General features: G+C 40.3%; 1 protein-coding gene across 1 annotated transcript in view; it reads right to left on the bottom strand.

Moving 5' to 3' along the window:
- Positions 1-948: 948 nt before the first annotated feature.
- LOC140233209 (GPI ethanolamine phosphate transferase 1-like) overlaps positions 949-27,418 on the bottom strand; it is a 52,030-nt gene continuing 25,560 nt past the window's right edge. The window contains exons 12-18 of the mRNA XM_072313322.1: positions 12,777-12,868; positions 10,448-10,765; positions 8,274-8,364; positions 6,304-6,452; positions 5,359-5,434; positions 2,143-2,312; positions 949-1,066 (exon numbers count right to left, since the gene is read on the bottom strand). Of these exons, the coding sequence (XP_072169423.1) occupies positions 949-1,066; positions 2,143-2,312; positions 5,359-5,434; positions 6,304-6,452; positions 8,274-8,364; positions 10,448-10,765; positions 12,777-12,868 (1,014 nt within the window). The remainder of the gene's footprint in view (positions 1,067-2,142; positions 2,313-5,358; positions 5,435-6,303; positions 6,453-8,273; positions 8,365-10,447; positions 10,766-12,776; positions 12,869-27,418) is intronic.

The raw sequence follows: 27,418 nt of genomic DNA, 5'->3' as shown, positions 1-27,418 counted from the left end.
GAATTAGAAATACCGGATCTTCAGATTATTTCTATATCTAATACACAATCTGTGGTTCCTGCCAATCCAGCTTTTATTTGAAATTCAGAGTTTGAACTGCCCAAATGTTGCAAATATAGGTTACCTTCCTGTTCCCATTTTTTTTTTTTTTTTTTGTTATTTCAGTTTTGGAATATTATATTATACATGTTTTGATGAGGATAGAATATTAAAACTATCAGCTGCTTAGGCATGCCTTCCCCTATAACTTCATAACAGCAAAATCTATACCTTGGATGGCCCATCACATCATAGGCATACACGAAGCATAGACCAGTTCCACACAGCCTGAAACGACTGAATTCATAGGCAGTGTGACCTCGGCTCACATCAACGATCGATTTCAGAACTGCAGTGGCAACAGTGTAGCTACGAGGCTCCTCTTCAAGGAGAGTTTGACAATCACAAGTACAGAAAGACTGACGATCTGTCCCGGGATCTTAAGGGGCTTGCACATCGGACCAGTGTAGAGTTACGTAGTGCGGCGTACCGAATATGGCAAGATTAGGCTGCGTACTCATTAACAGAAATGTTGAATCTTGGATCCGGCCTCAAAGGATTTTTCATCAGACAGGCATAGGGTAGCATGCTATTACGTAGGAATGGCGTACAGTAATGTCGTATTGCGTAAACTTGCACACAAACTGCACCTTTTCTGCATTCTGTGCTCTGCGCCCAAAGTACGTCATGCCAAATAATTAAACGTGTCTAATTGTTAAGTACATCTTGTGCACCCCTTCGCGTCACTCATCATATTGTTACACAGGTCATCCTAGGCACAGCCTAGAGCGGCGTAAGCTTGGCATAGTCGGTACGCAGCACTTCGCAACTCTACACAGGCCCCAGGTGAAGAAAGGCTCTTTAAGAGCATTGCAGCTAACGGAGTAAGGTTGTAGGCGGCGGCCGTTGTCATCGCATTTTCTTCCATGACGACCGTCGCCATGACGAGGAGGTGAAGAATCTTGCCAGGACCAGGAGCACCATGATGAACAGGATCATGGACATCACGATCACATAGTGACTGATGCTGCAGGGTGAGAGGGAGCAAGTTTTGAAGTAATAGCTTTGTCATCAATTTTCTCTCACTAAATGATTTAAATCATCTTTTTCCAGGTCATTATCCATCCTCAAAACAAAAGGGACGAAAGCTTCGTCAGTATACTGCCTAACATCAAAGGTTAAGACTGGACTCTGGACTATATGAAAGTGAAAGGAAAGTCTTAGTTTGGAGTGCATGAAGGAATTCCATATGGCTGTACACACAGTGCAGCAAAATGGCTTTAAAGTCATAATAATCTCTCTACATTGTCACAAGATGTGGCTCCTAGTCCACTTTGTGACTACATTAATGACTGACATTTGTTTCTGTGACAAAGATTCTTACCCTACAACACCACGACATCTATCCCATTGATGAAAATTGATAGCCATGGGGTATTATTTTTATATATTTATCTTTTTAATCTGGCAGTTTGTACTGAGACAAACACAAATATCTATACATCAAGTCAGACTGATTTTTGACGACTTTTTTCTGACTTCATAATAAATCAATTTACTCTGTACTACGTACCCCCAGTCCACAGAGATATTTCTCTTCAGTCACTAGTCGGAAGCAAAGTTTGTTACTTCTGGCCACCCACCGAAGTGTATTGGATCACAGTCTGATGAATCCGACTTGTGTTGGTCGACTATCAGGTGAGTGTCAGACATGTCGTGTGGGATCCTCATTGGACGATCTTGCCCCATCCATCATTGCCCGACATGTCTGACACTGACTCGATAGCCGACCGACAGTAGTCCGATTCTTCAGACTGCTATCCGATACACTTCGGTTGGTGGCCGGCAGCAAATAACTCTGCTTCCGCTGAGTGACAGATGAGAAAAAATCTCTGTGGAGTGGGGGTATTAGAGAAGAAAGATAGAAGAAGAAGAGGAAGAAGAAAAAGAGGAGAATGATGAGGAGACAGTAAAAAAGGAGGAAGTAAAACATGAAGAAGGGGAAGAGAAGGAGAAGGAAAAGGAAAAGATGAAGGAGAAGAAGAGAAGGAAGAAAAAGAAGATGAAGAAGAAGATGATGATGATGATGACAACCCCACTGACCTTGTGCCAATCTCCAGCCAGCTGCCTGAATCCTTGACCAGGAAGAAGAAATGAAGTGCCATGGCGTCGGAGAGGAGCACCACCACCAAGTAGAGGCTGGCCGTGGGAAGACGCAGCAGTATGTGCACAGCCTGGAAGGTGCAGGCTACCAGAAGGAACAGTATCACATTCTGGAAGTGGATCACACAAAACAGGCCATTTAGAAGAAGAATGTGACATTATGCACCAAGTTGCCAATTTGGACTTGTTCTTAAAGGACAAGTTCACCTTCATAAACATAAGGATTGAGAGAACGTAGCAATATTAGTAGAATATATCATTGAAAGTTTGAGGAAAATCGGACAGTCCGTTCAAAAGTTATGAATTTTTGAAGTTTTTGTGCAGTAACCGCTTGATGAGAAGACTACTGCAGTGTATGAATAACTTAGATGTCACATGCGTACAACAATATAAGGAAAATTTAAAGATAATTTCACAAAATTTCATCTTTTGAAAAAAGCACACATTCCCTTGACTCGTTACCAACATATGTTATGGGTAATATTATTCCCCCTGCCTTTAGAAAGAGGCAAGTCAAGTGGTCTTTTATTATGCGAAAAACGGTGAAACTATGTTGAATTTTCTATACATTTTCTTTATACTGTTGTACGCATATGACTCACAAGCTGTAGTAGTCTCCTCATCCAGCGGTTCCAACACAAAAATTTTAAAAATTCATAACTTTTGCATCGATTGTCCAATTTTCCTCAAACTTTCACTGATGTGTTCTACTTATATTGCTGCATTCTCTCAATCCTTATGTTTATGAAGGTGAACTTGTCCTTTAATAAAACCTAGTGACATTAAACATTCTCTTTATCTAGAAAACCAGGCAAATGCCAAATTGTGTCTCGCCCATTCGCGTACAAGAAATTACAGTTTTTCTAACTCCTGGAAGTTCATTGACCCCGCCTATGACCTTTGACATTGTGGTGACCTTCAACTCCCCAGGGGACATTTACCATCCAAGTTTGGTCATAAACGGACACAGGGATCAAAAGTTATGAACCATAATCAAAATGCGACGTAAAAAGTTAACATTGGAACCTAAAAGTTTGTTGACCCCTGTCTGTGACCTTTGATCTTGTGATGACCTTCAACTCCTCAAGGGACATCTACCATCCAAGTTTGGTCACAAGCAGACATATGGATCCAAAGTTTTGAGCCATAATCAAAACGCGCCGTAAAAACTTAACATTGGGCCCTAAAAGTTTGTTGACTCCTGTCTGTGACCTTTGACCTTGTGGTGACCTTCAACTCCCCAAGAGACATCTACCATCCAAGTTTGGTCACAAAGGGACATATACATAAAAAGTTATGAGCCATAATTGAAACGTGCCATAAAAACTTAACATTGGGCCCTAAAGTTCATTGACCCCTGCCTGTGACCTTTGACCTTGAGGTGATTTCATTTTGGTAAAATGTGTAACTCTGTATAACCACTCTTACGTCCAAGTTTGATTGAAATTGAAGTCCTCAGTAGAGAGTTATTCAAGTTTTTGCAGCGTTACGGACGGACGATGGACGGACAACGGACGGACAGACGCCGCAGGCAATCCCTTAGTCTCCCCACATCTCAGGTGGGCTCGACAAAAAACAACAACAAGGGCAATACTATGTAGGTGTAGACTATGCTCCCACTGACAATGAGATTTGCATTCTTGAAGGTCAAAAAATATAACTTGACCTCACATTCAGTTAATTTAAATGTCATCTAAAGAAACAGCGATAATTACAGCAGTCATGCCACCAACAAAGCCACGGCAACTAAGTACAGCTTACAAGATGACTTTGACAAATATACAAAACATAGCTTTCCACAACAAAGACTATAGTGAACAAAATCAAAATGGAATCTTCTATGAAATCATGATTCCCCTCCCCTGCCTACATTACAGGTACTATTCATTTTTTTTTTTATCATTGCACTATCAAAAAGATTGCTGTATGATTTCATTTATTCTCATAAACACGAATGACGTATTCCTTCTCAAACAATCATATGCAGTGAACAAAATGGTACAGTTAAGGAATCAGTATGACTTTAATGAGCATCTGTCCCTTCCCTCATGTATCGTAATTTCTTTCTCTACCCTGTATAATGGTCTTCCACCCTGCCCCTCCTATCCTTCCACCTACCCCCCCCCCCCTATTTACTTTCCTACCCCTTGCAAAATATTGATACAAACATAACTACATACGCAGACACATAGATACCACTGCAATGTACTCTGATTCTAACATATGTATTGAAACCGGATTTTGAAATACAAGAACTAAAAGTCCATTCAGTTTCATGTCACAGATGTAGTTCCTCAACTCCACATCTATCATGTGCAATATAGAATGTTAATTGTTCTGTCGTACTATATGTTGACTATTAAGCATTTGAGAACTGCAAATCATGATCGTGAACGAACCGCAAGTGGATTAATTGATGTTTATCCACTGATGTCAACGAACTGCCTCACTAAAACAACACGGAGATTAATCTTGGTCTATATGTTTTACAACTGTTACGAATCCTGTTTGATCTTGTAACGTCTTCCGAATTCTTTCCCACGTGTAAAGACACAAACACGATAAAATTTTGAGACAAACATTTAGGAGATATTCATTGCTCACAGGAGAAGTGATGTCTACCCAAGCAAAATAATCATCTGTATAAACCTGGCAGTTACACAATCAGGAGCTTCTTGTCTGCATTCTCTGGGCATACTTTCCAGTATTCTAGCTCAGTCTTTTGAAACAGTTCACCCAGAACTGATGTACAAGTCTTGGAAGGATTGAGAAACAAGACAGGGGGTATGCCACTTCTTAACACAACTAAAAATGGCACAAGGCATAAAATGTACTGCACAAGTAGAAACTTTTGTGCATTTAGGGCGACCAGACGCTGGTGGGAAAATAAAAGCAGACAAATATTTTTGCTTGTTATGTATAATATTATTTCATGTTTTGATTATGCAGAATTAAAAATGTGCAAAAATTCATTTCACCCGGCTGAGCGTGAAAATTCACCAATTTACTGGCACGAAAATGTCCACTTATACAGTCCTTCAAAGACAGGAGAATCTGTCAGTTCCAACATTCCGGCTCAAAGACGAATCAATTGCTCTTAAAGTTGGGGGGGGGGGGGGGTTGGGCTAGAGGAGGTTAATCAACGTAATGTCTGACCTTCCATAGGAGTAGCGCCCCCATGACAAACGGGTTGAAGACTGTCAGGAAACAGTAGACGGCCGAGGGGTCAAAGCTGTGCAGGATTCAGAGAAAACAGAGAACAGCGTCAAAACCAAATTTTCATCATTCAAGTTTTGATCTTACATGTACGGGTCTCCTCATTTTCAAATAGTTAGAGCTGACAAAGTATGCTTACTGAATGTCGATACTGCAATTTCCTCAACTGGACAGTTCAAAGTAGGTTAACAGGACAAGCATGCCTTAAGAAGTAGGAGCCAAAGTTTTTAAAGGTGACTGAGCAGTCTTTGTGAGCATGATGATGCCAAACCAGTACTTTAAAAGTGACATCAAGTTGGCCTAAAGCATCCTATGAAAAATGAGCTGTTCATTCCAGGATGTTACTCAGTGATAGGGTGAAATATTACAAAGAACACCGCCAAAAGGAAGGGACATAAAAAGAACATTGGCATAAGGAAGGGCAATGTTTCAAAATACATTTTAAGAATGAACATTTCACTGCATGATACACAGAGCAATCTTCACTAGATTCACCAAAGAGATGAATTTACTATGAGTTGGACATACAGTAGAGGTCATCAAGAGGCATGAGTTCAATGACCTGAAGTTGCCGGAGCACACTTTAATACACAGGTAGATCTTAGAGTCTGACTTCTCAACGGTAGCCCTGAATCAATTCAAAGTAATGAAACTGGTGATGATGGTGACCATAGAGATGATGATGATAATGACAATTATGGTTAGTTATGGGGGATGCTGTCAAGATGATGGCATTGATGATGGTGGTGGTGGTGGTAGTGATGATGAAAGAGATGGCACTGTTGATAAATAAATACAGTCATTGTGCTGATGGTGATGATGATGATGAGAAGACAGTGAATCTTTAATGATGACAGAGTCAACACTTTTTCCTCCTGCCCTCACCTATTGATGCTGGCGATGTTGCCTGTCCCAAAAAAAGCTGTGAGGATGAAGAAGACAAAGCTCCACGCGCAGCGAAGGTCGGACAGGACCAGAGTGCGGGGCGGAGCCCGCTCCAGATCAGACTCCTCCTCAAACGAGATGTGATGTAGCTATGAGAAATCGTCGGAGGCAAAACAATTCTATTATAGCCAATGAAGTCAGAAGTCTATCGCAAGAAACATCATCATCATTAAATTATAAATTTGCATGATAATATGCAAGTTTACATTCATGGCTGAAATTACACTGTCATACTGTGTGAACATTATAAGGGATTTGTCTTCCTCACACTTGATAAAAAGGAGGAACATCAAATTTCATTTTGCACAAACCACATAGTCTGGTATTCTACATGCCAGACCACATTCGGGTGTCAGCGCTGGTTCACGATTCCAGTCACACCGGGGTATTGGGGTCGTGGGAAAGCTACATACAAGGAGAACCACAACTGGTTCACTTCAATCAGTGTATGGCTAACCACCATTCAGCGGTGTGTCTCTTCAGAATACCATGACACACCCATAATGGTTGTAGTCTGTGCAAATGTTTAACATCAGAAATTGGCGGCTTTATGCTGGAAAGCTGAGTGATATGGCTCGGTTAAGAATGGTTATATTTAGGCACTCTCACATTTCATTTCTACCAATATGAAGTGAAAGAAGTGTAAAAGATATGTTGTGGTCTATTAGCAAAAAAAAAGTGAATTTTGAAGAAAAGTTTAACAAAATGTTTGAACATTTGTCACTCATCATCACAGTGCAGAAAACACATACACATGCAAAATAAAAAGTCATACTTTACATCTCATAAATCAAATAGGTATGTGTTCTTTCATCAATAGGTATGTTTCCATTCATTTAACCTTAGGGACAATGTTTTGTTGTTTTTATATTTGAGGCGCATCATTCAGATATGAATATTTGCACCTTTATCTTTATAATATCATTATTTTACATATAATTGATTTTTCAAAAAAATAAACTTTTTACAACTATTTTTATGCGCGCTATGTGTCTGCTGTTATACGTTGGGGCAAATAAGTGCTGGTGCATGCTGATGGCAAACTCTGATCAGCCCGGCTGATGAATGAAGTTTGGTCATTATTCTGTGCTAAGAGGTGTGAGAGATTGAAGGAGCTCTGAAGCGACAGAACAAACATGTGACAAAAATCATGATTGTCGTTATTGTTTTTGTCGTTGTAGCTTTACACAAAGTTTCTGGTTTAGATTTCCATCATTGTGTTCATCGCCTGGCGGTACTTCAGCAAACGGTCATCCCCTCTCTGCTGGTCACTTTGTGACTACTGGACACAATTTCCCAACAATCTTGGGACCATTTGAAGAGTTTGTTCGCAAAAACCGATAAGTCCATTTTTGAAGATTTTGAAGTACGGTCTCTGTCATAAAGTACAAAATAATACCTTTTAAATGATATATTGGTCACTGCATATAAAGGTACATTTTTGAAGTTATGGTCAAAAGAAGCAAAAATTTTCTTATTATTCTCTTTATTTTTCTCGACCTTTAATCGCAAATATCTCCATTTGGCAAATATGGACTTATTGGTTTTTGCAAACAAACTCTTCATTTAATCTAGCAAGGCACCCTATCAATGATGGTGTGATTCCAATAGAATGTGTCCAACTTGAGGAGCACAACAGATCAACTGGTAGAGTCCGTGGAGTATCGAATAGACCAGTTCTGTAATGTTTTAAGATTTTATGTATGCAGTCACAAAAGTTGCCCTTAACAACCACAAAGCTGGCTGGAGGCTTGCCCGACATAGCAACAACTAGGTGAAGTCCTGCTTATGAAACTCAATGGAAGGGAGCAGGCGAATAAAATGCTTCGTTACTAGGCTGTTGGAAAGGAAACATCCATAAATTGTAATAAATTACAGAAACGGTCGATTGATAGGAGCAAACCGCTCACCTTGACTTTGTCTTGCTTGTTGAGGCTGAACTCACAGAGGACCCAGAAGAACATGACGTAGCACAGACAGAGGCAGAACAGGCCCTCGTGACTGCAGGTCGAGAGTGAGGAGTCAAGGTTGCTATGAACACCGCACCAATCGTAGCCTGATAGGCCTGGTTGGCCTTACTATGCATGCACCACACACATTTGGGGAGAGGCTGGGGAAAAAGGGGGAAACCAGGACCTAACAACTGAAAAAAAAACGATAATTTGACAGCACCCTCTAACAATAGCAGCAACTACACTTGTACAGTAGCTAGTAGAAATCCTGCAAATACTTTGTTACTTGCTATTACTGAGTATATTTTAACAGGAAAAGTTTCATTAAAATCTGGCAAAAAATAAAGAAGTTGTGAACTTTTCAAATACATCACATTATTTTCTGAAAACAGAAATATCCATGATCTCAATTTGAAGAAGTGGGAGACTCTTGAGAGCAAAATATGATGACCTCATCTAATTTGCATATAATTTAGCCTGACATCCAGGTAAACCTTGGAAAACTAGATATATCGCTACGGCTACTGATATGCCTCCGCCATAATGCATGGTTCTCCTAATAGGTCTATAGTACAATGTCTTGACAATGTGTGATGACAGTTTCACACAAGTGGCAAAATATTAAAATGACAGGTTTGACACAAATGTGCTGAATGTTCACTTTCCTAGAACTAGGTTCAATTGGATGAATGATTAAAATGTCAGAGTGCAGGTATTTGGGGAACTGATGATTTTTACTTGACTTTTGACCCTTTTATAAGTTTATGCATTGAGTAATTTTCAAGGTATTGAGAAAAAGCATAATTTCAGTATCAAATGGGAAAATAGCATTATCTAAACCTGGCCTTTGACCTTTGACCTCACAGTTCCAAAGAGAATCACTGTTAGGTTGAACATGCATAAATATGTAAGTTTCATGATGATACCTTGAGTTACTTTCGAGATATGGAGGAAAAAGTGCAATTTAGCACTTTCACTTGACCTTTTACCTTTTGACCTTTGACCTTTCGGCAAGAAACTTCCCCAAAAATATATATTAGGTAATACATGCAATACATCAAGTTAAAAAAAAAAAAAAAAAAACATTCAGGCATATTGCATTTTAAAGGAAAGTACTGATATTTTGAGGAGTTGACCTTGACCTTTGACCCATGACCCCCAACTTCCCTAGATAATCATTGCCCATCGGTACAAGCATATATACTAAGTTCCATGAAGATACCTTGAACCATTTGCGAGATATGGAGAAAAACATGAAATTTCAAATTTTTTTCACAAAATAACCTGTGACCTTTGACCTTTGACCCAGTGACCCTAAAATCCACACAAAGTATTATCCCCCAAGGATATACCCTCATACCAAGTTTGATGTAAAACCACCACACGGTTCTTGAGATATCGACAAAAACAAAACGGGACGGACGGACGGACGGACGGACGTACGGACGGACGGACGGAAGGACAGACGGACGGACGGACGGACGACCCGAAAACATAATGCCTCCGGCCACTTCGTTGCGGAGGCATAAAAAGAATGCACGAAACACTAAAATTCCATTATTTCCTCACTTTTTGATCTACTCCTAATGACATTTTCATCGTTCTGTTTGCTTGGTTTTACTCTATTCAACCCAACTTGACCATGGAGTGGATATTTTCTTTCAAACGCTGGTCGTCGAAATAATTTGTCCCACAAACAACACACACAGACTAATCAACTCTTTGTGCGCTATGGTGGAAACCATGTGTGCCACATTATTCTGAGAACGCAATGCATGAGCGCTTCTGGAAAATGTTCTGTTTGTCAAAGCCGTGTAACTTACTATCGAAGCGTTAATGCTAGAAATGTAGTAGATCAAAGTTGCAGAGAAAATTACAAGCTTTGAGTGATGTACATCTTAACATGGCAAATTTGTATGGCTATACATGCCACTTTCAATGTAGTGCGGCATATTGCATTCATTTATGGATTCATGCAAGGTTGTGTATATGAGCAAAATTTGCAAACTTGGCACACCATCAACTGAGTCGGGCGTATGAACGAGACACATTAAGAGTTAATGCTCTATAGAGTGGAGTTATGCAATGTAGAGGAGACCAGCATTTGTGTTCTCACTGCATGACAAGGATACGATGTGCTCATGAGCAGGAAGACTGAAGAAAGGCTGATGGCTAACGAGAGGAGGCGGTGCCCAACGAGCTCGCTGGAGAACCGCGGCAGGACGAACACACCCAGCAGCATGGCCCAGCTGAATATTTTGTTTGGGAGTGGGACGCCCTCTTTGCCGGCTATCTGCCGCCAGGTGAAGTGCACGACGAGGGCCGAGGCGAGGAGCAAGCCCGTCTGGACGGCAAAGAGGGGAACGTTCATCCCGACCGCGGACGAGCGTTTGGAGAGGTGCCTCGTCAACGCCACGGCACTTAGGGCAGACAACGCCCCCGCCAGACCTCTGAAATGATGAAACGGAGAAACAATGATGCAGACACGCATACAATAAATCCATATTTATATTTGACAGGTGTTAATGAGAAAAGCCGGTCAAACTTGATATTCATACCATCTACAGGTCTCCTAATTATGGAGACCTCTCCCCTCACTCCCACACAGGCATCCAAAGCTCTTCACACGCCTCGAGCTATTTCAGTCAATGAAATTGGGAGCGGACCACCTGGTTCCACAGTTACGTCAAATGTCAGTTGAAGTTTTTGATGTATTTAGCAGCGAGAAAGGGAAGTATTCCTTTCACTTTCCTTCAGCTTCTTTGAACATCTAGGACATCTTTCCCATCCTCAGATTATATTCACCAATCTAGCAAAATATGACATTGCACCCATTTATTATTTCCAGCTACAATGGCCCTATCTCTTTTCCATACGACCGCCCACTAGCGTGATGACTTGTAAATGAGCGCTATAACCACAGCAGGGAGACAGCTAAGTAGCAGACACTTGCAGCAATCTAGCCATGAGAACCCGGGTGCCATGAGAAAGACACAAGAATTGAAGGTATGAAGGAAAAATCAGCATTGTCCAGGACATATGAAAGAAGCATAGATGGAGAGATGATATTTTACCTTATGAATATAAACAATAAAGATTCATTTATTTCCATGTCAGAAAGCAATGACAGATATTTAACTAAATGGCAAACAGCCAAGACACCCACTTCTACCAACTACACAGGCAAATAAAAATTTGGGCGATCATATCATGTGCCTTAATTAACTTCTGCTTGCTGTCAATCAAAATTTATGAGGTATGTGATGAACACAACAACAGAATTGCTTTACAGGGGAATGAAATGGAATGGCCTGGATTAACAAAGGTGGTTTAATTCAAATCATGGTGTATGTACATTTCTTATGCGTAAATGCATTTGACAGATTGCGCATGCCAACAGACATCTAGTAACAAGCGTGCGTTGATGCACGCATGTCAAAGGTACGCGTATTTCACGCTTATCTTAGACCATGGTCTAAATTTATACCTTGGTCCAAGCCTAAAGCACCTTTGTGAATTCAGGCCAATGGATGTGCATGTGGACTGGGTGAATGAAAAAATAGCAGAATACATCAGTGAAGTTTAAGGAAAAATTGGACAATCCGTTGAAAAGTTACGAATTGTCAAAGTGTAGGAACTGCCATCACTGGATATAAAGAGCAATACAAAGAAAACATAAAAAGAATTGAAACAAAATTTAATTCTTTTCATGAAGAGTACACATTCCATTGTTACTGACATACATATGTTAAGGGTATTACTCTCCATGTTCTCTGAAAGAGGTAAGTCCAGTGCTCTTTCATTATGTTGGAAAAGTGAAAATAAGTAAAATCTTCTGCATATTTTCTTTATATCATCATTGATACATTTAACGTCACTAAGTGTTGGAGTCTTCCCATCCAGCGGTGGCTGCACTATAACTTTCACAATCCATAATTTTAAATGGATTGTCCGATTTTCCTCAAACTTTGCTGATGTGCTCTAAAGATATCGCTGCATTCCCTCAATTCACATATGTTGTTTGGGTTCCATTCTTCTCTAAGAAATAACACTTTTTTTGAAGAAATAATTTTTGAAGATAGGAAGAAGGAGGAGATAAATCTATTCTGTTATTTGAATTACAAAAAAAAAAAAAAAAACCCCGATATGACAAATGCATGTTATCAGATTAAGATTGGCCATTTGACTTGAATGTTTAGATTCATCAATGAATATTCGTAGTGTCTGGAAAGCAGGCCAACCCGAACAAAAACAAACACACCAGTATTGCGGTCACTAAAACACTTCACAGCTTCATGTTACATTGGCCCTCTGAGTCTGAGTAAGGTGCAAATGAATAATCATTGTTTTTCTTCTTTCTTCTGTATCTGTGTTGGCTTGGGTGACCGATTTCAACTGAAGACTTTCAGGAATTAAACATATATCTTGGAAAAGAAGATGAAAGACGAAGGTGATACTCACACGAGGGGGATGTTGGCATCTCTGCCAACGACCGGGAGAAGAGGAAATATGGCCAGCACCAGACAGGAGACCAGCCAACCAATGGCGTACACCTATTACCAAGATTTAAATTCAAAACACAAGACAGAAGAAGTTATACAGATATCCAGTAACCTCTAGCTCTTCTATGCTATGTATGTTCATTTTTTCTAATCGTTTAGTTTCATATGCACGGGACCATGCAATGCAATTTTGTATACAATTATTGCATAATAGCATTTATATCAACTTTAACCCGTTGAGGACGAGTCCCGAGTATACTCGGGCAGAGGTCTATGGGAAATGTGTGTTGTAGCAAAATTAGCCCGTCCTCAATGGGTTAAGAGTAACTGTTGAATAGGAATTCCACAGTATAGTGTCAGTAAAGGTTGGTTCAATGACATTAATTGTAATTCATGCCATTTTCAGAGAGGGTGAGCACATTTATTGAATGTGCAACCTTTCTTGGAGTGTACATTTGATAAGCAAGTAGGCTACTTCTTTGATTTGAAATGCCATAACATTGCAAAAAAGGAGAAAAAAAGTGAAAATCAAACAAAATACTAGACTCTTCACTACTCCTAGATAGCACAGTCCACAAGATGTAGGTATGAGGGTAGAATCCCCCCCCCCCAAAAAAAAAAAAAACCACAAACAAACAACAAACAAACAAACTGAAAAAAGGATGCATGTATAATTTAAAGGTAATAAAGTTAAAGGAACACATCACTGAAAACTTGTTCAAAAGTGGAGAAATGATGAGAAAGTTGCACATGAATTTCAGATAACATACTAGATCAAGTTTGTAGTGTAAGTAATGGACACCTCACTGTCCACTCACAGCGAGTGTCCAACAGGTGACCACGAACATGCAATGCAGACAGCAATTGAGAGCTACTAGTAAAATGTCATAAAAGTCCACTCTTGGACAGCAAATATGATTTGTCATGTACTATGAGGTTAGAAAGTTTGTGTCTAACATAGATCAACCATCCCCTCCTGACAAAAATTGATTAATTCATCAGCTGTGTGGATGGGGTTGGTGGTGGTGGTGGGCACAAAGTTGTGGCACTTCAGAAAAGCTGTGAGTTTTAGCATGCATACACGATTGGCTCGACAGCACGTGGCTCTGATTATGGCGTAAATGATAATAGCCTGGTTGACTATCAGAAAGCTGGACATATTGCATGCCACCACGCCATGGGTTGTAAGATTCAGAAGTCACAACATGAATACATGATAGAATATTGTAATTTTTCAATCCACGCGGAGCGTTCTCATTGCAAGCTTCACACAAAGTTGGGAAACTCACACTCCCATCAGCGACTTTTCTGGCAATGTTTCCGGCCGGCCTTAGACACGACTGCCGGGTAATTTTCATGGAATGTTGCGACTCTCTTGAGTTCTGATTCTTTTCTTTTTTTTCTTGGCGCCGACAGTGTGAATGACCTTCAATTCTTTCCTAGTCACCACATACTTCATTAATCTCTTCACCAGGTGAAAATTTAGATCCTGCAAGAAGATATCAACTACTTCGTGAAAGAAGATGTCGCCACATTGGAGTCGCCACATTTTATGTGGCATCCACGATGCAAACGTTTTCTGCGAATGCCGGTACTAAACGAGAACGTTAGTATAGATCTTTACAAGACTGCCATACAGCACACACTGCTATTCATCAGGTGAAATTGAAGATCTATGCCCTGGTAATACTATAAGTGGTTGATTTCCTGCTTCTGCAGTATAACACATGATCACTTACCCATTTTCCAGGAAACCTGCCCTAGCAAAGGCAAGTGAACTCAAAGATCATTTTGGCTTTATGCAAGCCAAACAAAAAAAAAAAAACAACAAAAACTCTTCACAATAGACAAGTATTTGTTGCACATTCAGCGAGTATTATAGTGTCTGCAAAGAGACATAACATATTACTAATTTTCATTTTTCTAAAAATTCAAAATGTCTCTCTGTCCCTCAAAAAGAAAAATCACAAAACAAACAACCTTATTTTTTTTTTTTAATTAGTTGTCATTCTTTCCCTTTTTTGCAACATGATGTTTTCTCTATGACACTCTACTAAGGTAAGATACCCTTGGTGGATTCAAAGTGGCAGTAAAGGGCAAACACTATTGTGGTTGAATAGACACGCGTGATCTGGACAGAACTGCATCTCAGACCTCTGTCACACATGAAAGGCTACCCTGAGGCCTGCTTCTCGTGGCCTGCCAAGGAAGGTCTGAGGCCACTTTATGGACCACTTACACATGAACTTCGGGGCCGGCTCAAGCGACGACGCTCATCATAGTCCCTGTTTACACATGGGCCAGCCTCACGTCGCCTTTCCCTACTCGGCCATACGAGCGCCCTTTAAGTAAACAAACATTTTGCTTGTTAAAATTGGCTTTGATACTCTACTGCGCTCTTGCCCCTGCAGAAGGTCATGTGACCAGTCAACCGCAGCTCCAAAAGCCAGCCTTGGGAGCCGGTACCATTTACACATAGCCGGGGCCGGCCTCTGACCACCTCAAGAGGTGGCCTGAAGTAAAGTCGGCCTGAGGCCGGCACGAGTTTCGTTGTGACCATTTACACTGTACAATATACAAAAAAGCCGACCTGAGGCTGGCCTCAGGTCGGCTTTTTTGCGTATGTGTATCAGGAATCTTAGTAATTGGGGTAAGGCAGTGCAGGTAATGGTCTCACTCATGACTACTAGTAAATTATGTGACACATTTACCAGCACTTAGTAAGCACTTAAAAGGCAAATGTCTATCACAACTGTAATCATCATTAGCAGTGCTGTAATTGACATTACTGTGATTGTTATCATTATCATTACTAGTGCAAGTATCATCACTATTACTATCATCCATCACTGTCATCATCAAATCATTATCAAATCATTGTCATCATAAACATCATCATCATCCTCATCATCATCGTCATCATCATCATCATCATCATCGTCAACATCATCATCGTCATCACCATTTATTACTATTGTCAAGGTATACAATTATCACAACTTAAGGCAAATTTGAAAGGGAGAAACATACTGTTCATCCATTGATTGACAACTCCCTCACACTGATGAAGAGATTCAGATTTTGGAACATAAAATTGTCCTGCATCAGACTGTAAAACCATTTGGTAAGGCTCCTCCAAAGATGTCTTGGTAATGGCATAATTTATAATGTGTGACAGGAGTGCTAGAAGTCATCCTGAATTGGTGAGCCAGGCATCTGATCTTATAAAATCTCAACTGCTTTCTTAAAATTATGCTACAGTCACACTTGCGCACACACTTTTAAAGGTACACAGACATGGGATTCAAGAGGGCACTGCTGAATGGTATGATGATTGGCGCCATTACGATTGACCTTGTAAGCTCTCGTTAACAAGTTAACTGTTAATAAAAGTAGATCACGTATCTATGCGTAAGTTTTCACACTAGCTAGTAAGCACACTTTGCTCGAAAAGGATCGCTGTATAATAGGTGGGACAAACCAGGAACAACGGCAGAATAAATGGATGATCTGAGATTGACATCACTTTGACCATTTTCGACATATATGGTAGGTACAAATCATTGTATATTCAGACATTAACAACATGGCAGATACTGTAAAAAGTGGAAATTTTCGTGGTGTTGAAATTTTCGCACATTTCGCACAAACAGAAACCAGCGCGAAAATATAAACACACAAAAGTTTTTACTTGCTATATGTTCCAGTACTTCATGTCTTGATCCTGCAGAATTAAAAATATGTGAACTCATCTTATCCAGCTGAGCACGAAAAGTGACTCACATGAAAATCTCCATTTTGACAGTACATTAAACAAGGGTCCATGAAACAGAGCCCTCTTGAGTCCTGGGTCAGTTTCCCTTTAATGTCTTCCAGTAAAGGGGGGTAACATAAAAAAAAAAAAAAAAATGATCTAAGCCTAATCATGGGTAAATGGCGTGGGAACTTTTGATAGTGGATCATCTCTGATGACCCCAGTTTTCCTTTTTCCCCACTCGGTCATTGTCTTTGTCCTTTTCACTCCCAAGCTTTTTTTTTATTTGATTTTGTTTTTCTGCCTCCGTTCTGCAGCATCCAGTCTGGCGCTAGCTACGCGCCTACCTGTCATGAGATCGGCTCGACGCAGCGGCTGTCCGAATGATCACACGTGGATCTCGGGGGGGGGGGGGGGGGGGAGATATTACCACTGAGCATGGAGCTACCTACACTGAGGGACTCAAACTGGGAGAAGCACTGACCTGGTTTGCTAGCGATCTACCACATGGGCACAGCAGTCTCTGGAAACGAGCTCTGCTGGGAACTCACTTTTCTGACATTTTTCCCAGATCTTTGGAGTAGGAAGTCCCTCGAGATCATTCAAGTCAATCTGAATGCATCTCTTGTTCATTTTTTTTTTTTTCAGATCTTGCCTTATGAGAGCAAAATTTCATGTTCTCCTGCATTAAAGACACTGCTTAGCATACTAGTGGCTCAAGTTTTGAAAAAAAAAATCAATGTTTAAATATATGATGTTTAAATATATGAAGGAGCACTTTCCTATTAAAAGTAGAATTCTGAAAATTATATGTTGTCACTATCAGGTAGTATACGAACAAACATCAAGTTGTAAAAGAGTTTCAAAACACTACAATCTACTTTTTTTACTGTATGTCAATTTCATAGATTTTACATGCTTTGCACAATATTGAAGTCACTGGATGCAGGTCATATATTTACAGAGCTTCAGTTTTTTCATTTCTTTTTCAGACCGATGTACCGGTACTGTGAAATAATGCTTTTAAAAGGGGTGACATAGTATTGATTGAGATGAGGATTCAGCTTTTAACTTTTTATGAGATACTTAGAAACCACTTTATGAAGTGTTGAAGAGCATACCATTTGAATAGGAATTCGTAGTTTATTTGAAGAAAATTGTTTTGAAATGGCTAAGATATTCAAAAATTACGTTAAAAAAAAGTGGGTCCCATCTTTTATTCAATTGACATCAATTTGTCTCAATATCTCGGCCATTTCAAAACAAATTTTCATCAAATAAACTTTGAATTCCTCTTAGAATGATATATACTCTTTTAATATTTCATAGGAGGTTCATTAGTATCCCATAAAGCAAAGTTGGAAACCCTGAAGTCCCATCTCAACCAACACTATACCATCCCTTTAATGTCCCAGAAAACATAACGACTCAATACATGTGAAGCTCTGATCCTCTTGAAAGCAGTTTCCATAATCACTTCTTCTTTCTTGTTTATCTTAGGGGGAAATTTCTGAGGATGAGCAGGAGGTGTATCCTGCTCCTAGTAGTTTTGGTTTTTTTTACATTGCTCATACATGTAGTACAAAACATAATAATATATCCAAGTGAGGATCCTCAGGGCATACAAACTGTCACTTATGGGGCGGGTCCAGTTGGGGTATGACCCTCTCTCACTCTCTCTCTCTCTCTCTCTTCACTTGAAACTTGAGTTTCAGATAAGTGGCCATCATATTATGTCTTGTGGAGGATACTGTCAGCATGAATGGGCTAAATATAGCTGGACTGGCAAGTCAAGTGGTCTATTGTGGCCTGTCACCAGGATACCATGAGAAAATTGTAGACATCAAAACTGGCAAAACAGACCTGTATGGGAATTTGACTGGAGTATAGCAATGTTGTTATGTTTCGTTCGTAAATAGGGGACTCGATATCTGGTGGCCAATTTCCCAATCAGTTTCTTCTCGTGGCAGGTTTCAATGAAGTGTGAGAGCAAAACAGAAAAACAAAGAAAATTAAACAAAAAAATTGAAAGCAAAATTGGCAGTATCCACCATAAATGATTTGGCCCCACATCTCAGCGGGTATTGTCCAGTATAAATTTGCAAATTACAAAGACAGAGGAAACAAAGAGCATAACTAATGATAAGATGTCAAAAAGGACAATTTCACTCAGCAAAGGGTTTCCTGAACATACATGTAAACACAACTTTAGAGGTTGGACCCCTTTTTCGTCCAACCATTCCAAATTACAACCATGCTCCATGTTTGGCAGTGAAGCTAGTGTCCTGACACATGGACTTACAACCAACTTAACAACAAGAATGATGGTGATTTTTCATGACAGATTTTTCTTCTTTTTTTAACACAATCACATAATACACATCAGATCAATTACCACTGAACATCTCTCAACCTCAAGTAGGCAAAAATGGCTTTGTCACTAAAATATAACATTTTATTTTATTTTTTCACACTCAATCTTTTAAGAGCAGCTTTGGTTTTGTCATGAACCTGCTGTGTTTTATGCATCAACAGATCAAAACTTTGGTTCCAAACCAAATCACTTTTCTATCTTCCCTGTGGCATAGAAGACAGTACTTGTCAACAGTACATTACATTTTGGTCTTTTACAACAAAGTGCTGGAATACACTGTCAACCAGAGCTCAATATCAACTCAGTGCCTAAATTAGTGTCTCCCACACTTATAATCAACTAATTGACAAATTGCCCTTCATCGATGTAAATAAGCACTGATTATTCAGTGTTTTGGGGAGAAGCCATGGTGAAAATCATGGGGAATACATACTTGGTTGGGATTTGAACCCATGACCTCATGATTACTAGACAGGCGTTACATTCATTAGACTACCGAGCTTCCCCCTGATAGACAGTGATGGTTCTGCTCGCTTAAGATACATGTAGCAGTGGGTACTGCACATGTACTGGTACTCAAATAAATGATCCTTACTTCAAGTTGTTTTTAATACACTTGATTAACAAATAAAAACAGCTTGATGAAAGAATCATGAACTTGAATGAACTTATAGTCAGATCACCTACAGCTTCTCAAGATATAGGAATTTGTGTGACTACAGAGACATCTTAGTGAGTTCTCTTAGCAAAATAATCATGACAGATCTTGGTCAGTACTTTTGTTTTGTGAAGCAACAATAAAATACTAACTTCCCATGTATCTAGAGTTTGGGAATCTATGAGGTAGACACTATGTTTGCAATGTGTATCAAACATGAAAAGGGTGGAGCTGATACTTCGCCATCAGTAATCATGTTTTGCACCTATTCAATTCAGATGCAACCAAGCCTAAAAACTGTACAAGTAACACAAGAGTCGTGAAAATATTTTGACACTGAGTTGATGGGTTTCCCCCACGCATGACACGGTGAACAAACACCCTATGAATTACACACAGCTACATGTATAGGAGAGCGACTCTTACCCCATCCCCGTGGCACCCAGGCCATGTCGCAGTTGCGCAGGAGGCCTGTGCCAGGAATTCTGCTCGTAGCACGCACGCAAAAAGCAAGAAAGAAAAAAAAACCCTTCGCTAGTAATGAGCGTGATTGGTAAGGTGTGACCGAAGAGCAAGGTTTTTCACACAAATTGTTTGCAAAAGTTTGTCATCAGTATGAAATTGCACCCCGGGAGTGCCCACACGTTTGCCTTTGAGTCACAGTAGCATCTTTGATGATCACCCGCGAAGGGGCGTCACTGGGAGGAGCATGGGGGGGGGGGGGAAGGGGGGAGAAGAACACTGCTTGCGGTCTTAAGTGGCGCAAAATGACAAAGGCACTTTGGATAATCACAGGCTGGAGGTAGAGGGGCAGGTGCCGACACCCATCACCTTCAACCCTAAACTGTTTCAGAAGCAGGGGGGTCAAAGTCAGTATCTCTCCGGTTTAAACAAAGTCATTGTCTGGGCGGGGGACATTCATCACTGGCTGTCTTAATTGGTTAATCCCAGTGCAGACTGGTTTATGCAAACCATCCAGGCACCATTAATCCCCACTCAAGCAGCGTACGTATGCACTCTTCTAATAATCCAGCACTCCCTGGCAACCATGCACTGTGTACAAAATCAACTGATATTAACACAGTGTCAGTATCTCATTTGTAATCTTAACCCTTTGGTTATCAAATATAGCTGCTGATAAATTCAATGCATGGTGGATACCCTGTCTCAATAAGAAATGGGTTTATGAGAAAAGAAAGGAAGTTCAAGCTGCTAGAATAGAATCTAGTGTCTCCTAGTCATATTTTAATAAGATAGCAGGACAATACAGCAAGACAGATAATTCTCCATATCGCATATAGCCGATATCCAGCGATATCAGCTCTCGATAGCAAAAATTCCCTTCAAAGTACCCGGATGTGCTGGGAAGGGCACTTCCGGTGCTGGCGCGCTAGTTGGCGATCGATGCTTTCTTGCTTTTATACGACGGCTTCGTTGGCTTTCCTGGCGAGTGTCTCGAGTTCTTGTCTTCGTTTCACAGCATTTGGAACACCGCGACTGTTCAAAAATTCTCTCAGTTGTGGCACTGTCATTCCCTGAAATTAATCCATGATGAATGTGTGAACAGTTCAGAAAAAGAACGATGAAACTTCGCACTTTCATTGAGGGTATAACGTTTCAAAACTGTTACCGGAAGTGAGCTTCACAGCAAAAATACGCGGATGTTGATATCGATAGCTGATATCGCTGTATATCGGCTATATGCGATATGCCGAATTGTGGATAAATACAGCATGCTGATAACATAATATTCAAGAATTGCCCGTTTCTTCATGACTCATTTCTAAAAAGACAGAACATGGCTTGTGCTACAATCAAGCCAAGGCTTTATACACAAGGGACAATCTGTACTCCTCATTCATGTAGCACTAAGTAGTAATCCTGAAGGAGAGGCTTGTCTCAAAATCCCTGTAGAGGGCGACATTTCACTCACAACCTGATGTGGAGACTTCCAATTTCTGCACTACCAAGGGAAGAAAACACTCCATTTTTTTTTTTCTCAATCCCTCTCCCTCTCTATATCAAATCGCTGGATGCATTTACACAAAAAAATCTTGAACACTGAATTGTATTCTTTCATCTCGAACAATCTGAGGTGCAACAATAAGCTAAATGTACCCCTCAGCAAACAGGCATATTTTCATCAACACAAACACCAGTACACTGCAATGCAATGTTGAATGAAGATACTTCTGACTTCTTTGTCTTACAGAAAGGGTCAGTATACACCATCGTAGATCATGTGTCTCAAGCAGCAAACTTATCAGAAAGAGGCGGGGGGTGGGGGTGGGGGGGAGGAAGGGTTCTTTGAAGAACATGTGATATTCCTAGTAATCCATGTCTAGAAGAACTACAAGGGGTATCCACGAAAGCACAGTGATTGGAGCGAGTGAGAGAGACAACTCCTCCAGTGATGGTGGGCCTGCACAATGCCACAAAATCTGCAGTTTGCTAGCCCATAGTCATGGCTGTGACTTGCACTAATGGCGTTTTATGAGTTTCAGATATGAAATAATTCAAGTCAAAATTAAGACTAATGTTCCCCTTGCTCTAATCTTTGTTCCCCTTTTAAGTCTTAACAAATTCATTACTACAACGATACTGCAGAACATCGTTCACATTCGTTTCTTTAATCAAGCATCTACCACCTCCTCACCAAGAGTGAGCGTCTTGATTTCAGCAACCAAGAAAAGCTAACTCTGTCATCCTATATCACTACATGACAGACGTGAGGCCAGTGCCTCGGATGACTAGACACATCCCATTGGGGAAAACCACAAAGTGCCATGAAGCTACTGAAATGGGGAAAACCCCGTTCATTGATCAATAAATGACTTTCAGGTAGACCCCCCCCCCCCCCACACACACACACACACACACACGCTCGCATTCACACAATGCATCAATGCATAATTAGAACAATAACACGGTTATAGCATTTCATATACATTTAATGTACAAGTGAGACAGACACATACTAGCATTCTACCAAACGACTCAGACTCAAAATACAGCCATTCTAGATAATGTAGGCCCATTCACACAAAAGAATAATCACATTTTTAATCGCGTCACAAAAAATCAATTGTAACTGTTCACACATGGCCATACAAAAATTAATTCATCCGCAAGTGTAGCCCATTAAATCTCTCAACTGTGCACGCCTATGAAGCAACTGCCGGAATGTGACTCCCAGCATCACTGTGTGCAGATCATACCTGGTGTGGCAAGCTGCATACACCCGCGGAACGGGATTAAAAATACATTATGTTCTCTATTTTGTGTGTGTGTGTTATTAACACACTGCACGGGGCAAATTATTTGCAAAGGTTTGAAAAAAAAAAAAATAAAGATGGACTGATCATTGCTACGTGGATCACAGGAGTCGAAAGAATCATTTTGCACAAGAATTAAATTTTTTTTGGATCGGAATACATGTATATCAATTTTCAACTAGAAATATCGCTATGGCAACGGGTATGCCTCCTTCATAATGCACGGTTCTCCTACTAGGTCTATAGTACAATGTCTTGACAATGTCTTGACCCTAAAGTTCCCAAGAGAATCACTGTCAGGTAGAACACCCATAAATATATTAAGTTTCATGATGATACTTTCAGTCACTTTCGAGATATGGAGGAAGAAGTGAAATTTAGCACTTTAACTTGACATTTGACCTTTTGGCAAGAAACTTCCCACAGAATCTCTATTGGGTAATACATGTATATATCAAGTTTCAAGAAAAATCCTGCAGGCATTGCATAAATATGAGGAAAGTAGTGACATTTTGAGGAGTTGACCTTGATTTTTGATGCCCTGACCTTTGACCCCTGACCCCCAAATTCCCTAAGTAATCACTGCCAGTGAGTACATGCATATATACATACATGTACTAAGTTCCGTGAAGATACCTTGAACCATTTGTGAGATAGTTATAGAGAAAACATGAAATTTCCACATTTTTGACTAGACCTTTGACCTCATGACCCCAAACTCTCTCTGGAGAATCTCTATTTGTTAATACATGAATACACTAAGTTTCAAGAAAATACCTTCAGGCATTGCATGGATATGGGGGAAATAGTGAAATTTTGAGCATTTGACCTTGACCATTTGACCTTTGACCTTGAGCATGTGCACCTAAAAGTTGATAGGCACAACTTTGCCCACTCATACATATACATGACAAGTTTCATTACGATACCTCAAACAGTTTTTTAGTTACACTGCCAACAAAATTGATTATGGATGGAAGGACGGATGGATGGACAACCCAAAAACATAATGCCTCCAGCACCACTTCGTGGCGGAGGCATAAAAACAGTTAATTTCGGGTGCATACAAATGGGGGACTTCTGTAAAACTCTATGCAAGCAAAACCTTAAGAGGAACGATTCTAGTAGGCTGCTTCCTCAAATAACTAGTTGTGCCTTGTTCCAGACGCTCTCATCATGAGACTATGGGTGCGTTTGAGCGCTCTAAAGCGAACCAAAGCGAACTGAACCAAAGCGTACAGTAACGAACTGCGCCAGATTTGAAGCGTTCGAGCGCTCTGTTGAGAAAGCGTACCTCACGAGTTATTTTTAGAAAAGGTCACACATTTTTGTAGCATAGACTGTCATCCACCTGGCGCTTGAACTACTTACAGCTGTCCCGAACAAAGAGAATGATGTCTTTGCATTGTGACGTATGCTCATGATATGCGCATGCTTCACAGCGAACTTTTGGTATGCTTTTGGAGCACATATCGGGAAGTGGTCCGCTTTTGGCTCGGTACAGTACGGTATGGTACACTTTGGGAGCATTTGAGCGCTCCTCTGGCGCAGGTACGGTACGGTACAGTTCGCTTTAGGAGAGCGCTCGAACGCACCCTTTGGCTGCATTTATCATCATTCTCATATTTGAAATGCGTTTCACTAACCACTATCAAATCGTGTTTGCAAACACCTTTCGGATCGCATTTCTTGAGTTGTTGCATTTACCAAATCTGTCATGTGTCAATTGGGAGGCCTTGTCATTGCGCAGTTTGACCCAAGAAGCAGAGATGTGTAGTTGACAGTGGTTGGCGTGGGCAGATCCTAGCTATAAACACATTTTAAAACGACTTTGCATTTACCAACTGTACAGAAACAAGTTTCTGGCTCAAATGTGTTTGTGACCACACTTTCTCAACGTTTCAGAAACACATTTATAACCCCATAATCAAAACAGCTTTGCGTTTATCAACTGCCCAAAACTCCCTGAAAGTCGTCTGGAAACACTGACTCTGCGCCAGAAATGAGTTGATAAATGCAGCCTGACTTTCTTCTGTAAATGTAGCATGCATGATCACATCACCTCCCTGTCTTGGTTGGAGAAATGAAAGTGCCGCTACAACTTTCAGTTTGTTTGGGGTTTTGTTTTTTTCCCACTGTGGATATTATATAGGTGAAAAGTCATTCATACTCAGAGTTATAGTCACACTGTGCAAGTCTTCATTTAGTAGTTCAACGACCTCATAAACATACTTTCCGCATTTAAGATTTATGACTCCACGAAGCACACACGTCTGATAAGTGTTAAAGGCACCTGATAACTAGACACTACTGTTAACGCTATATTTTTTGCATACAGATATATGAAATGAGTTCAAATCTCTCAGGAGAAAAAAAAAAGAATACTATTTGTAGAATTCAAGGAATTGAGCTAGAGGCCAGACAGCAAACTAGTAATAGTAGTCACTTGAAATGCAACACTAGTGTGCTGGCCTGGGACAGTGCGTGCAGGGCAAAATTTTGCTTGCATTTTTCTCGATATTCTTCCAGGTCGAGAGCCCATTCGAGAAATTTGTGAAAATAAAAACACTGCGAAAACGTTAAGCACTTAAAATATGATATTTAATCTGGCATTACCCCAGCATTCTAACTGTTGCAACACTGAGTGAGCACACTGTCATTCCAAGCTCTGAAGTACAATGTAGGTGAACTGACAATGATCTAAATCATCAATGATTTTGAATGCAACAGACATTCATACTGATGTCATCTGTTTGTTGACTGAAAGCTCCTTATGATAGTTAGAATATGATATGTAGCAAAATGAAGGAATGACTGCTCATGATTTTGAGGGAGGATAATATTGACATTTGCATTATTTTCTGTATTTGACAAAGCACAGCTCATGTCTGTAAATTCACTTATAAGTAGAAAAAATGCACACAAAACAATATCAAAATTTGACTGGCAAATGCTATTTAGCAGGTACATGACATCATTTTGTTGTGATACTTCATATAGAATATTTCCAGTGAGATGCAAGGATCTTTGTATCACCAATCATCTTGTAGAGCAATAACCCTTTGGCCCAAATTCACGAAGGTGGTACAAATGAAACCATGGTTTAAACCATGGACAAAAACCATGGAGCGCCAAGTGTCGCACGGAATATTTCGTTACAATATTGGTCATTTCATCGACAAAATGACCGTTTCATTAACGAAATTATCAAATCGTGGACGAAATGTTCATTTAGTTACAAAATGTTGTCACTTCGTTACAAAATGATCATTTCATCGACGAAATAACTGATTTCGTAACGAAATATTCCATGCGACACTTGGCACTCCATGGTTTCATTTGTACCACCTTCGTGAATTCGGGCCTTTGTGTGCGTACTGGCACAGAAAACCCTATACACTTGTACAGACTACTGTACACGCCAAATATTTCGCGAGGTTTTAATTTTTGTGCACTTCGCAAGTCGGGTGCTATTCGCGAATTTAAAGACGTGCAAAAATATTGACTGATCCCCACGTGAATGTGACGTGCACGCATACATTTTCTCTGTTCAGTACTGTGCTCCACGATCGCAAATTTAACCACTCGTGAAATTGTTGGGGAGTCCTAATTAGGGAACAATTAGACTCGCTTAGTATGTGCCCTATACAGTATCTAAAGTCCTTGGAATATAAAGGGCAAATGCAGCATAAATGCCTTTTTTTGAAGCTCAACTGATAATGTGCTGGTAAAAAATGCACACTGTCGGGCTGTTGTGGTTGTTGTTATTGCTTTTTATTGGGGGGGGGGGGAGGGAGAGAAGATGTCCCCAGATCTGGGATGGCTGGTTCAAATTCTTTGAGAGCATGAGTAATACTGATGGCATGGAATCCTCTTTCCTACAACAAAAGTTGGATGACCTTCCCACTCCATCAAGATCTAGGGCACATACAGCCCACTGGCAACCCAGTTTGTTTGCTGCTCCAGTTTTTTCTCTCCTTTGGCGTCAAACGACTGAAGTACGTTTGAAAAATCACAAGACGCCCCGTTAATCTCTGCCCCTCCCATTTCATCCTGAACGTTCCTCTTTATTGCTTTTTTTTTTTTTTTTGGCCCTCTTTTTTTTCAGGGTCTTAATCCGTTTGTCTATCGAAAATGGAAACCGCCGAAGAGGAACTTTAGATTGGAGATTAAGCACGGCATTGCAATTATGCCATGTGGGATTCCCAGCATCCTGCAGCTGTGCTCGGCGAGGAAGTGCAGTAGTACCTGGTATTCATAGGTATTACACTGTCTGGAGGCTTCAAAAGCCTTGCCCTCATTGTGTCTTGATTGGGTGAATGAAAGCCAAATCATGTGACGAGTGTGAAATGTCACCTGACAGAGGAGACCGTCTTGTTTGTCCAGATGAAGAAGTTACAGACATTCACAGACAATTGAAGCGACGCGAGAAGGTATACTGTAGATGCCAAGAATTTCGCGGGCGTCACATTTGGCGAAATCAGGAGTAGAAAGACAATTTTCGCAGGTGGTTGAATCCGTGATTGCGAACGCGAATATT

Source organism: Diadema setosum, chromosome 9, assembly GCF_964275005.1.
Source record: "Diadema setosum chromosome 9, eeDiaSeto1, whole genome shotgun sequence".
NCBI lineage: Eukaryota > Metazoa > Echinodermata > Echinoidea > Diadematoida > Diadematidae > Diadema > Diadema setosum.
This window is presented reverse-complemented; position numbering and strand designations above follow the sequence as displayed.